The 14,696-nt window shown below is 37.8% G+C and overlaps 1 protein-coding gene and 1 long non-coding RNA gene across 2 annotated transcripts in view; one reads left to right on the top strand and one right to left on the bottom strand.

Annotated features, from left to right (window-relative positions):
- The window catches only part of trim24 (tripartite motif containing 24), a 30,997-nt gene extending 19,333 nt beyond the window's left edge, over positions 1–11,664 (bottom strand). Inside the window, exons 1-5 of the mRNA XM_082166316.1 lie at positions 11,142–11,664; positions 7,722–7,840; positions 7,392–7,539; positions 3,339–3,471; positions 148–264 (exon numbers count right to left, since the gene is read on the bottom strand). Of these exons, the coding sequence (XP_082022442.1) occupies positions 148–264; positions 3,339–3,471; positions 7,392–7,539; positions 7,722–7,840; positions 11,142–11,397 (773 nt within the window). The 5' untranslated portion in view covers positions 11,398–11,664. The remainder of the gene's footprint in view (positions 1–147; positions 265–3,338; positions 3,472–7,391; positions 7,540–7,721; positions 7,841–11,141) is intronic.
- LOC309496326 lies at positions 3,396–5,679 on the top strand. The gene is made up of 2 exons (XR_014205113.1): positions 3,396–3,532; positions 3,583–5,679. It is a non-coding gene; the product is annotated as an uncharacterized lncRNA (long non-coding RNA).
- Positions 11,665–14,696: the final 3,032 nt, after the last annotated feature.

The following is a 14,696-nucleotide window of genomic DNA, read 5'->3' as shown; positions in this document are numbered from 1 at the left end:
ATGTCACTGTTTCAGTTCTATTTTGATCAATTGTGCAGCCCTTTTTATTTCTTTCAATGTTTTTTGAGATTAAGGAACCCTGGCTTTACATTTTCTAAATACACATAAAAATAAATAAATAAAAATCACATATATAACATAACATACCCATTGTTTATGGTATTAGATACGTCCTCTATAGCTTTCTTCTTTTCTTGAAGTTGGCAGGTCATATTTTCCAGATGTTCCTTGTGGTTCTTATACGCATCTTCTAGAAATTGGTAACTGTATTGGAAAATCCTGTGTTAGCTGTAGTGTTCAGTTATTACAGAGACTGATGATGTCAGTGATATTTGCATTTATGTTAAAGCAATAAAGATCTATAGGGCAAAACACTGAACAGGGACAGATATTAAAACGCACACTGCTTCAGAAGTACAGCCTAAAGACTTTCAGATGACACAAACATTTTAATTCTGTCATCATTTACTCACCCTCAAGTTGTTTCAAACCTATATTCATTTCTTATTTCTCGTGAACACAAAAGAAGATATACTGAAGAATGTTGGTTACCAAACAATTTCGGTGACCAGTGACTTCCAATGACAAAAAAACCTCAAAATATCTTCTTTTATGTTCGACAGAAGAAAGGACGTCACACAGTTTTGGAACAAGTAAATGAACAGAATTTTTTGTGAACTATCCCTTTAAACAGAGGTCTTCAACCCTGGGGACCCACATGAGCAATGTGCTTAACACCATGATGAAATTGTTGTAATTACCAGATTTCAACTTGTAAAAAGCATTCACGTCATCGTAGAGCTCATAATTACAGCTTGTAAGATGGGAGTTTTCTAAGAGCTCCTACTTGTACCACATGACCGCTGTACCACCTGTTACGCCCTCGGACGTATATGCTATTAAACTGTGGTTTTCTTTTCTCTCTCGAGTTTTTCCTCTCTCAACTGCTCCAGGTTCCAGCTTCTAATCACCTCGGAAAGCGGATTGTCTCCTCTGTTGGCATCGCATCTTTTAAAGGAGTAGTTCATTTTAGTATTAAAATTTCCTGATAATTTACTCAACCCCACGTAATCCAAAATATTCATGTCTTTCTTTCTTCAGTCGAAAAGAAATGAAGGTTTTTAAGGAAAACATTACAGGATTTTTCTCCATATAGTGGACTTCAATGGGAACCAACGGGTTGAAGGTCCAAATTGCAGGTTCAATGCAGCTTCAAAGACTCACGATCCCAGCCGAGGAATAAGGGTCTTATCTAACCATAGGTCATTTTCTAAAAAAATAAAACAATTATATCGTTTTTAACCACAAATGTTTGTCTTGCAGGTCCACAACTTCACGCATTACATAATCACGTTGAAAAGGTCAGACGGTAACCTGACATATGCGGAAAATGTAGAGAAGGGTGAAAATCTAAATTCCTCCTCCAACTTCACAATCGTCCGACATCGTTGTTTTACCTTTTTTTTATTTAGTAAATGGCGTTTTAACTTAATCTTTACACGTTCGCTTTGTAAACACTAGGTCTGTACTTCCGCCTACGTCACGCGTGACGTCACGCCTTTCAACATGATTACGTAATGTGTGGCGCAATTACGAAAACAAGCGGCTGTGTGTGTGTTCTGCTGGGAGGATACTTGTGTCAGCGTCCTTCCGAACTGTTGTTGTAAAGTAAAGATGATTAGAAGAGGAGTAGCCAGGTACTCACGCTTAACGTTTTTCCCTTCATCTTTTCTTTGGTTATTGCTGCTAGTATTGTTACTATTGTGCCGGTATTAAAAGGCAATCTGTAAATAGAAAAATGCCACTATCTTGTATGAAACGGGTGGCTATTATTTTTAAAAGTATATTTTCTCCTGGTTTGAAACAGATAGGGAGTTAGGGAAGTGGAATGCATTTTGCTTTACTATTACTTTATTAGGTTGTAGTAGTGCTTAAGTAAACCGCTAGTTTCTGTTTTGTTTGTCATTTTGGCACATACCCATTTCTGAAGCTCATGTAATGGCCAGTAAAAGGAAAAGACTGAACGCTCCTACAATAAATGAAAGAAAACCCACGCTTTTCTTATGTGTCGTTTTTCATTTATGTTACTGCACGCTGTTCCTAGACCGGGACGTAACACAAGTTACACAACTGACCACTGCAGATTCATTTAGGCATTGATAGTGCAATAGAAACGCATAATTCCCTGTATGAAGACGTGAACAGCTCTGAATACAGCATCATGTGTTGTCATTTCAAGACTATGATAATTATGACATGGCAGCATTAGATCCAATTAATTAGTTGATCCAATTAGATCCAACCCTAAACAGAAGGGAACTTAATTCTCGGGGAACCACCCTAGTGGCTAGTTCCTGGGAACTAAGTTCCCTTTTGTTTAGGGTTGGATCTAATTGGATCAACTAATTAGTTGGATCTAATGCTGCCATGTCATAATTATCATAATGGTTCCCCTAGGAACGTTTTCCTGGTTGCATTCGCACCGCCGGTAGGAACTCTGAAGTGACGTAAGCCACGCTTGTTGTTGTGACTTTTATTTTGAAGGCGCTGAGAACACCAGAGCACACAGTGCTCACTTTCTCCATGTTCACTAGTTTACGATCTGTCTAACAGTCCTGTCTAATATGTTATTAGATAGAACTGTTAAACATAATTACACAGTATATGACAAGTTATAGGTGTATGCTGTGCGGTTGATGTCCAGTGTTGCTAGCTGTGCAGAAATACATAATCATGTTTCTCTTGTTTCCCTCAAAGTTGCGTTTGGATTTTCTCTTTAGCGTAAAGGTTAAGAGGCCAATCTGTCACTGTTTTCCATGTTCGTGGAGTTAGTTTGTGGAGTAAATATATAGACTATAATCTGGCTTTTACACAGGCTTTTTCAAAAATGGCCGGTGCTGGGGTCTGGCGTGCGTTCGGCCAATCAGCGTTCACTAACGTCACGGATAGTTCCTATAGTATTGGTTTAGACCCTACTCTGAAGTAGGAGATTAATTAGTTCCTCCAAAATTAGTTCCTAGAACCAAAATTGTTCCGGTGCGAACACGCCAAAATCCGGGTACTTCCGCCAATAGTTCTAGGAACTATGAAAAGGTTCCTCCGGTGCGAAAGCCCCTAAACACACCTTAAGTAGCTACTCAAGGTCTTCAGGATTGCTTGAAAATAACAGGCAAGTGTGCCGAATCAGGTTGGAAACAACTTTTCAGGACAGTGGATCCTCAGGAGCAGGGTTGAAGACATTATGCCTGTTAATATGAGACTAGAGTGATAAACATTCCATGAATGATTTCTTACTACAGCTATAAAGTCACTACACATGACATGAATGTGGGCCGTACTTATGGTCCTTGTGTTTGAGTAGCTGACAGTCTCTGCACGTGAGGCGGTCGCAGGTTTCACAGAACAGCTTCAACGGCTCTTGTCTGTGGATGTCGCAGAAGACGGGCTTCTGTGTGGAAGCGCCCATCGCCTCTGTGAACGAACGGGAAGAAAAGTTCATTTGTGTACCTTCAGAATCGACTCCTGCAAGTTTGTAAAGTTTAGTTTCTGTAAAAGACCATGAACGGTAGTGTCACCAAAAAGTTTTGGACACTCAAGTCACACACTGTATATATGTATTATATATACATATACTGATGAGCCAAAACATTATAACCAGTCACGGGTGAAGAGAGGGTTGCTCCCAGTCAATAGATGATGATTTACCAACAGTGTGTTTTACTAACTGTGGTTGCCAGAACTTTACAGTGAAAAAAATAAAGTAGCAACATTTTAGGATTTACACATTTAGTTTACAGGAAATAAAAAAGTTTATTTCATTAACCGATATATTAATGTTAATCTAGCCTGCCAACCAACTGAAATGCTGAAATCAGTTTTGTTTCTTTATAATACACTGACAAACATAAGAAAAACACCGGTAATGAAGAGAAATCCACATGTAGAAGCACATTACAAGTTGCTTTTCCACAAGCTGAGGTAAATACTAATATACGAGTTCACAACACTGTATGTATGTATATACTGTATATTATTGCTGTCAAATCGATTAACAAAAGTTGTTTATATGCATGTGTGAAAGTCACACAAGGAACCCAGGGAATGTCAATTTGCGGTTTTTCACTGTGTGAATTAGTTGTTTTTCTACATTAAATGCCCTGTTAGATTTACAGAGTTCCCACACCTTGGTTAACTTCAAATTCAAGGACCGTTCAAGGACTTTCCAGTTCCAATACCCTCAAATTCAAGGACTTAATGTGGGGACACATTTCAAGAGAGAGCAAGGTTACATCCTCTTTTTTACAGTCTATGGTTACATCATGTTACCTTGTAAGATACATTGTTACAGTGTTCATGTGTCAAACACAACTATGCAAAAAAACTTTTTTTTGCCCATATGATCTGATATACTATTTGTTGTATTTCTGTTTTGCATAAAACTGAAGAATATTCGGTACATCCTATCCTGTGTTCTAAAATGATCTGATATTAACGTTTGCATGGATTTTACTGAAAAGAGCTTAGGCTCATGCAACCAAAAGTTTTAAGATATATGAATATGCATTTAATTTTTTCTTGCCTCATGGTTTACATTATCTTAACAAGCATTCTTTGTAATCTTCTTTGATGAGCCAAATATCTTGAAACCTGAATTTTCCAGGCATCACGTTTCAGCGTATTTTTGCAAAGTTTCACGGTGTGTCTGAAACGCTGAGGTACCATCGTTGTAGTGTGCATGAACGTCATGGTAAAGTGCAACACAAAGTACCTCACATGGGAAACACTTAAAGTAGTTCACTTTAAAATTGAAATTAGCCCATGATTTACTCACCCTCAAGCCCTCCCAGGTGTATATGACATTCTTCTTTCAGACAAATACAATCAGAGTTATATTAATAAACATTCTGACACTTCCGAGCTTTATAAACGGCAGTGGATTGCAACCAACAGATTGAAGCTCAAAAAAGTGCATCCATCCATCATAAAAGTGATCCGCACGGCTCCGGGTGGATAATAAAGGCCTTCTGAAGTAAAGTGATGAGTATGCGTAAGAAAAATATTCATATTTTAAACTTTATAAAGTAAAATAACTAGCTTCCAGCCAAATGAACATACGGACTCGACTTAAGTGTAAAGCGCAACTTATGCGAGTAATGCGACGTACTGCTGTACATGACGCACTACGCTACTTCTGACATCCTAAGTTGCGCTTTATATGTTTTTTATACAATTTTACATTGTAACGTGATAAATATGAATATTTTTCTTGAACAAACTCATCGCTTTGCTTCAGAAGGCCTTTATTAACCTCCCGGAGACATGTGGAGTTCTTATAGAATGGATGAATGCACTTTTTGGAGCTTTAATCGGATGGTTTCAATGGTTGCAATCCACTGCCATTATAAAGCTCAGAAGCGTCAGGGTTTTTATAAATATAACTCTGATTGTATTCGTCTGAAAGAAGAAAGTCATATTAGTGTTGTCAAAAGTACAGACTTCAGTACCAAGTCGGTGCTGAAATTTAAAAAATGTAATGCTTTGAGCGCTGTTGAGCGGAATCGTAAACGCCTCTGATTGGCCATTGTGTTCATACGCTCATTGGATATGTCTGTGATTGGCTACAATGATCAACACACGGGAGCGTTTAAAAGCACACGGAACTGTTTGAACGTTTTTTTTTTTTTAAACGGGTGCGGGAGCTTTTGAAAGTACAATCAGCCGTCTATCAGTGGACCGGTCCACCGATAGACACCTGCTTTTAAACGCTCCCGTGTGTATCTGTGTAAGCACTCGTTGAAGAGCGTCATTGATGTATATTTACAACATGTTTTTGAAGCGCTGACCATTGTAGCCAATCACAGACATATTTGATGAGCGTGTGAGCAATCAGAGGTGTTTACGATTCCGCTAAAAAGCGTCAAATTTTTTGTACTTTTGACAACAATAAGTCATAAACACCTGGGATGGCTGGAGGGTAAATCATGGGCTAATATTCATTTTAAAGTGAACTACTCCTTTAACGCAACGCGTAAATGCGCGTCACTAACGTAAATCAAGCAAGCTAGTATGCATAGGCCACAAAGTGTTTGCGAAATAACACATTAGCGGAGCGGAGGGAATAATATGGACTTTTTCCAGAAAAATTTCTTGCACAAAATAAAATCAAGCACTTTCAAGGTCCTGTATCTATTATGTTTATTTTCAAAAATTGGATTTGGCCTTGAATTTTTTTTTCTTTCAGATTCACAAACTTTCAAGGATTTCAAAGGATCCGTGGGAAACCGGGATTTATTCGAGTTTAAAGGATTAGTTTACTTCAGAATTAAAATTTCCTGCTAATTTACTTAACCCCACGAGATCCAAGATATTCATGTCTTTCTTTCTTCAGTCGAAAAGAAATGAAGGTTGAAAACATTCCAGGATTTTTCTCCATATAGTGGACTTCAACGGTTATCGACGGGTTGAAGGTCCAAATTGCAGTTTCAACGCAGCTTCAAAGACTCCACACGATCCCAGCCGAGGAATAAGGGTCTTATAGCTAAAAGATCGGTCATAAAAAAAATAAAAAAAATAAAAAAAATATATATATATATATATATATATATATATTTCTATACTTTTTAACCATAAATGCTTGTCTTGCACTAGCTGTGATGCGCCACACTTTACATAATCATGTTGAAAAGTCACGCGTGACATATGCGGACGTACCGACCAAGTTTTTACAAAGCGAACTTGCAAAGACAAAGTCAAACGCCATTTACAAAAAAATTTAATTAAAATAAAAGTTGTACGATTTTAAAGTTGGAGGAGAAAACGAGATGGAGTTTTTCGCCCTACCCTAAATTTTTTTAACCGAAACATGCGTGACCTTCCAACATGAATACGTAATGTGTGGCGCATCGCAGAGCTAGTGCAAGACGAGCATTTGTGGTTAAAAACTATATAAACATTTATTTATTTTAGAAAATGACAGATCGTTTGGCTACATAAGACCCTTATTCCTCGGCTGGGATCGTGAGTCTTTGAAGCTGCATTGAAACAATTTGGACCTTCAACCCGTTGGTTCCCGTTCAAGTCCACTATATGGAGAAAAATCCTGGAATGTTTTCCTCAAAAACCTTCATTTCTTTTTTCGACTGAAGAAAGTCATGAATATCTTGGATGACGTGGGAGTAAATTATCAGGAAATTTAAATTCTGATGTGAACTAATCCTTTAAGAAAATATCTTATAAGGTAACTTAAATTAACAGGTTTTTACTGTAGCATTTTTACAGACTTTCACCATTAAAATGTAAATTTTTTACAGTGGACTTAAAATGTCTAAATGTTACTAACCCTAACTCAGGTCTCACAGGCTGATATCAATTACAAATGTTTAGGGTCAAACCTGAGGACATTTCCGTTATCTGCCGGACCGTGTGATCTCTGGTGAACTTCACACGCTGATGAGCATCGATGCAGGTGACGCACAGAAACTCCACACACTCCACGCAGAAACCGCTGGCCTCAGTGTTATCGTCGCAACTCACGCAGAGCTGAGAGCAAAAGAGCCAATGTCAAAGCCAATGCCACTTGAATGAATAAACATACACATTAATTTCTTCACAACCAGCCTTGAATGCTTTAAAAAGCATTATGCAGCATCAGTATTGTGATTTTAAGGAGCATTATGGCACTGTGGTGTTATAAACATTGACAGGCGTAAAAACACACACACCTGACAGCTCTTTTCCATCGTGCTGCTCGGCACTTCCACAGAATCCTTGACAAAGAAGTTATCCAAGACCTCAACATCCATACACTCCTGCTGACAGACTGGACAGCGGATCATGTTCACTGATGTAACACAAGAGAGGAGAGCATGAAAACATATTCACCAGCATGTCACAAGATACAAAAGAGGAGATATTATTAAATAATAAAATAAAATCCATTTATTTGAGCCATCATTATCAATATTGGTATCACTGGCCTTAATTCATAGTAGGCTACTTGGTAAATATATGCCATTAAACAAATATTTATAATATCAACAAATTAAAAGTCTTGTGCTGTTTCCTCATTAACTCAGAGATTTAATGACCATATATCTATGATTGTTACTGTAGGTGTGGTTAATCACGATTAATTATAGAAACCTGTGTGATTATTTGGATCGATTAAAGAACTAACTTTATGTAAAAAAACAAACAAATTTCACCCCTTTCAGAAAAGTTTTTTCTCTACGATTCAGTCTCTCTAAACCCCTCCTTTCAGCGAGACTACTCTGCTCTGATTGGTCAGACGGACCAGTCTGTTGTGATTGGTCTACTCTGCTCTGATTGGTCAGATGGCCCAATCTGGGGCATGTTCAAGTTCAAAACGGTGCGCAACGTTTTGCTACGGTTTCCGGGTTGAACGTCATGTTTCCTGGAAACGGCGTGCACCGGTGTGCAACGGGGTTTGAGATACGTTTTCTCTTGTTTGGTGGGTGTGTCAGAACTGCAGTCCAATCAGCAGCAACATGTATATAAAGCATGCGGTGTTAAAGTGAACTTGCACAATGGGTTCAAGGAAAGTAATTTACAAATGTGTTCGATGCAGCTCGGTATACGCAACAACTGAGGATATTAGAAGACATGTTTGTCGTAAGTTTTATTGTAAAAATATAGGATATCAACATAATGATGTAGTTGTTTATATTTTTAGCTTCATTGCAAGTGTATGACATTTGGTATAGAAATAAACAATGGTAATTAAGTGCTTTTCCTAAAAATGAGAAAGAAAATATAGGGTATTAAAACAGTATGACCTACAAATAAAGTCAGTATGTGAGGCTAAATACATGTGTTTTAGTCTGAATTAGGTAAGATGTGTGCTTCCATTTCAGTTTCAGCAATCCCTTCACTCGATTGGGATGTTCTCTTTTGTTCTGGGCGGCAAGTGCAGTAACTGTAACATGGAGCATATTTTGTAGTATTAAACACATATTTATACCGACTTCATCAGGCTCAGAAAATTCTTCACAAAGAACACAAAGAATGAGCCTTCTCAGCTGCCATAGTTGCAACTCTTGCATCATCAGAACAGTGTGTTCAACGCATCACCGTTTCTATTTAAAAAACGTTGTGCAACGTTTTGCCGGGGCTGAACGCAGCCCTGTTGTGATTTGGTCTACTTTACTCTGATTGGTCAGATGGCCCGTCTGTTGTGATTGGTTTACTTTTCTCTGATTGGTCAGACGGCCCAATCTGTTGTGATTTGGTCTACTTTACTCTGATTGGTCAGATGGCCCGTCTGTTGTGATTGGTTTACTTTTCTCTGATTGGTCAGACGGCCCAATCTGTTGTGATTTGGTCTACTTTACTCTGATTGGTCAGATGGCCCGTCTGTTGTGATTGGTCTACTCTGCTCTGATTGGTCAGACGGCCCAATCTGTTGTGATTTGGTCTACTTTACTCTGATTGGTCAGACGGCCCAGTCTGTTGTAATTGGTCTACTCTGCTCTGATTGGTCAGATGGCCCAGTCTGTTGTGATTGGTCAACTTTTCTCTGATTGGTCAGACGGCCCAATCTGTTGTGATTTGGTCTACTTTACTCTGATTGGTCAGATGGCCCAGTCTGTTTTGATTGGCCTACTCTGTTCTTCGGACCGCCTCGATAAAGATACGGAACAGTGACTACGCAGCAAGTTGAGTTGACAGAGTTTAGCGATTTGGAGAAGAGAAAACTATAGAATAATGTCATGGAGTTCATTCATGAAGCGTCCGGCCGTACATACATCCGCACACAGTGTACATTCAATTCATGTAATAGTGGTAATAATGCGATTAAGGCGTTTACAAGCCTGTTTATTGCGATTAAAATTGGCGTACGCCCCAAAGGTTAATGCAAATATGGTTACTCTGATTATGAGCTTAATTGCATTAGTTTTATCGAAGTATTGTGTTTACATGAGGTAAAGTTTAATCGCAATATTGCCAAAATCCCATTATAATCGAGTGTTGTCGCAGTCAAAGAGACAACTGTTTTTTCCACGTTTCCAAAACTAATTTGTTTGACCTTCCAAAGACTGACGAGTGGTTAAAATTTATTTTAAACACTGTTCCTGAACATTATAACTCTAACGTTTCTCTGAATAACTTTTGTAACTTTGTAATGTATATTTTATTTATAAAGCGTAGTGTTATTTTACATTTGATTACAGTTTCTGTACCTAAAAATCTTAAAACACTGTTTACTTCAATCGTATATTTGGTCAGTTGTATTTATTTGTGTGATTGCTAATTTATTTGTTCTTTTATAATTACAGTGTTTATTTGTCTTTAATAATGCTTGAAAATTAAATTAGTTAGGCTAGCTGTTTTTGTTAATCTATGGTATTTTTAAACCATAGGTAAAAGTTGCTTGTGTAAGCATTCTTTAGCCTGTTAATTTTTGTTCATGGTATTCAGCATTATTTAAAATAAATGTGAATGATATCTAAGTTTAATTTGACCTTATTGGAATCGTTAAAGATACCCAATCAATCCTACCCATGATGAATCATAAGTATTCAATTTGAAAGGAATAGCAGCATGTCACTCAGGGCCTTCTTATCCCCAAGGTCTTCATCTTTTAACTTAAAAATAAAAACTAAATTTTTTTTACTCCACAAATCTAAAAATATATGAATGTGTCCACAAACCCCTCATTAAAAGACACACACACACACACAAATCAACATGATACAATGTCACAGATCACTATTTTCCAGAGACACAAAATGAGATCACTTAATCTTAAAATGGTTTCGACTGACTAGATCTTCCAAATGTTGACATTCTAATGAAATGACAAAATTTTACGAAAAAAAAATAAGTGGGGTGGGTCATTTTACCCTATATACTTTAGTCCTTTTTGTATATTCACATCACCTTCATGCATTTGACAGACAACCTTATGCGAAGAGCTTTACAGTGCATTCAAAGCACATTTTTGATCAGTCATGCATTCCCTGGGAATCGAACCCATGGTGTTTAGTGCCATGCTTCTACCATTTTGTAAACATCGAATGTTCTTTGTTCTAGCCTGAACTTTTACAGCAGCTTCGGTTCTTCTGTCACAGCCATCTTAAGATGAATTTTGTGAACGAGTAATAATGAAAGCAAACTCTTACACTGGTTGGCGTTGCCGGCTGTGCTGGCAGGTGTGTTGTGAGCTGGTAAACATCTCTTACAGAAGGAGTGCAGGCAGGGCAGAAGCTTCGGTTCTCTGCTGCTGAAGCTGAGCTTACACACGGGACACACGTCCATCAGAGCCGTCATCATCATCATCCTCACACTACCCTGGTCTTCATCATCACGCTTACTCTCCGCTTCGTTCTCCACGACAATCACCACATCATCAGATTCAATCTTCTCACTTCCATCCATCCTCTTATTTCAGGAAGACCATCTCAGATTCGCACCAGTAACCGCTGCTGTGCTGCAGTCCGCGCTGTGATCTTCATAAACATCGGAATAAATCTACACAACGCTGAAGATAAGCAAAACATAGAGAATCCCGTTCACTTAATAGCGCGTTATCAATAGTGAATTACGTTTAGAAATGTAGCACAGTGCTGTGTTGTTACCAGACGCATAGGATGATGACGACCAGAGGCCACAGTAATGACGTCCCATGGCCTCCATTGTGACGTGTCCCACGGCAGCCGAGAGAGGACAAATGTCTCAGGGAAAAACAAATCGCATGGTAAAGGTATAATGAGAACGAGCCGTCTTATATTCGTAAACGCAGATATACTTTGTAAAAATTGTATTCTTAATAGGATAAATAAAAATAAGCAATGAAATACTTTGAAAAGCTAGTGAATTCTACCAAGTTTATATGTGATTTGTAAACAATTAACTTTTTCTTGTATTTTATTCTTTTAATTATTTTATTGTAATATAAATGAATGAGAGTTAGCAAGAAATACATCTATAATAATGATTTTTAATAATAAATAAATAAATAATAATAGAATAATAATTTCCCCTGCAGTGTGTAGCCTTTTTTTATTTCAACGTCTATGTAAAGTTCCTGTTTCAAGTTATTCGGGTACAGAGCGTATAATGTTACACGCCCTATGGTTACACGCCATTGTCATCATCATCAAGAATCAAATTGGGTATATAAAACCACATAAATCATTTTAAGCTAAATATTGCTTTATCCAGTTCATTTTAAATCAATTGTTGATAGTTAGGGAGAGTGGGGCACAACCCACAACCTAACAGAGTTCAGCGAAAAATCGGCAGCTGGCAGAAGGAAGTAGTTGCACTGGCAGCTGACGTCAGCTGCCGCTAATAAGCGGCGACCGGAAGTCGGAGGTGGATGCCGCTTTTAGCCAGGCAAATAAGTTATTATATCAATATAACATTTTAGTGCTTATTTAAATAAAATAATTCTATTAGTAATTATTTGATATTATTTGATTAAAAAAAGGTTTATCAAATATAAATCAAGTAACGAAGATCATAGACATAGCCTAATAAAAAAAAATAAAAAAAAACATTAAGCTACATTTGAAATTATGAATTTGTACGTGTATAAATATAATTTATGAATGAGTGTACATGTTTGTTAAATAATGAAATCTATACAGGAAAAAAATGCCTATGTAATCATATTGTATATTTATTAAACATAGGCTATACCCATTTAAACTTAAAAAATGAGAACAGGCAAAGGCAAAATTCCTTTCAGGATAAATCTCTGTCCAAATAGGCCTTAATTAAATTATAAATATTGTAGCTAATGTATTTAAAGGTTTTTCATAAAAAAAAAACACACAGAGCTGAACACAGCACATCTTCCTCCCTCCATGCAGAACAGGACACAAATAGATGAGCCAGAATGCTTTAAATTTCTGAACATTGAACATTGACTCAGTCTTTTTTCACCTGTTTCTCAATAAAATTCATAAATGTTAGTCATGTGAATAACATATCTAATCTCATAGAATAATTATAAAAAATACAAATAAAAGCAGATTGTATCTCAGTATTTCCGCACAACTGATTTAAAACTGGCTAGTGTCTTCTGCTAGTTAGCTAAGCATTAAAGAAGTATCAGTTAACACTTTACAATAAGGTCTCATTGTTAACATTAACATTTAAACCACCTGTGCATCCCAAATCACATACTGTCTAAGTAGGTACTACATTTGAATTCGAACTTACTGACTGTATGAATATGGGTAGTATGAATGAAATTCGGACGTACTACATCAGCAATGTTGTTACTATCACATGACCTACCAGCATCAGTTGCGTTGCTTCATTGCCATTCACAACTCATCTCCCAGACTTCTTCCCGACAGTCAAAGCGAATTTACGTCACGAAAGTGCGGACTTGTAGGAAGACCACAAGTGTTTAGGGTGCCATTTGGGACAGAGCAAAGTGTCTATTGAATGTGCACTTCAGAATCTCGCTGTTAGAAGCTGCTCATCTGGGTATTTTTCGCCTTTTCCTCCCAGAAATCTATATATTCTGACATACTACTCTGTTGGTGTACTGTTTTTCACATACTGTATGTATAGTAGGGAAGTATTCGATTTCGGGTGCAGCTTATGTCTGTTACAACTAGCCCAGCATTAGGTTGTTCCTTGCTAACCCCTATATATCAGTAATATCCAAAGTATTAACCGCTTTAATTTCAGTCCTGCTCTGATTAATAGAAAGACCTGAGGCATCGCAGAATAGATTTAGCAGTTGAAGCCAGAATGTGTGATTGAGATAATTTCAAATTCTTCAATTTCAATGTTGTGTTTTAAAGGCACACCATGCAAGATTTGTACCTTAATATGACAGCTTTGACATCATTTCGATGGTAAACAAACTCATAGTAGGGAGAATCATCCAGATAGCAAAGCCAGCAATGCAAGTTTGAGAGGTGGCGCCCCGACAAATCTCGCGAGAATCACAACTTGCCTTACGGCACGACGTCACATACATCAACAACATATGAAGCAGCCTCTATGGAAAACACTAGCACGCATTTCAGACATGAATCATGGCAGAGTCGACGAAGAAAGCGCGGTCAGAAGAGGGCAGTACTCCACAGCGACTCCAGGGGTCGCTGTTTGAGAAAAACGTAAACTGCATAGTGTGCCTTTAATGAAGTGTTTTGCATCTGCTGTCGGCAATGGAGGAACTGGGACCAATAGGCCAATAGACCAATGTCCCTAGTTGAGCCAGCAGTAATTGTGGCCTCCGGAGAAGCATTAAGACAAGATGTCTGAATAAGGAATCTAGACGCATGGATAGCTTAATATGTATATAATGTATATAATTCAATGGACTGTCTGGGTCCACAAGACTGTTAATACACTTGCCCATATTATTGCCGACTAATGCCAAACATCAGGCTCTGCAGCTACCGATCTGGTTAATGTAGCTCTGCAATCGGTGGGTTCAAGAGCAGGTCAAAGCCATGGGGTGGTTGGTTCAGGCGCGGCGCAAAGTTTGTATAGTGCAATCATCCTTATCTGAACCTTGCAGGGATACTTATTCTGATTCCTGGTCAGGTATTTGGACCAGCTGTTCAGAGCAGTTTCATTTAATGTTTCAATTTCATTTTGTTTAATTTAAGGCTTCTAGTTATTTGCCCTGGTGGGGTGTACTGTATTTCCATTGCAGTGCCAGTTTCGAATGCAACCCAAAAGATCACATAGAGCCCTGCTCTCTC

Source organism: Leuciscus leuciscus (genome assembly GCF_965113295.1).
Source record: "Leuciscus leuciscus genome assembly, chromosome: 4".
In the NCBI taxonomy this organism is placed as follows: domain Eukaryota; kingdom Metazoa; phylum Chordata; class Actinopteri; order Cypriniformes; family Leuciscidae; genus Leuciscus; species Leuciscus leuciscus.
The sequence above is the reverse complement of the archived record's forward strand: the minus strand, read 5'-3'. Positions and strand labels throughout refer to the sequence as shown.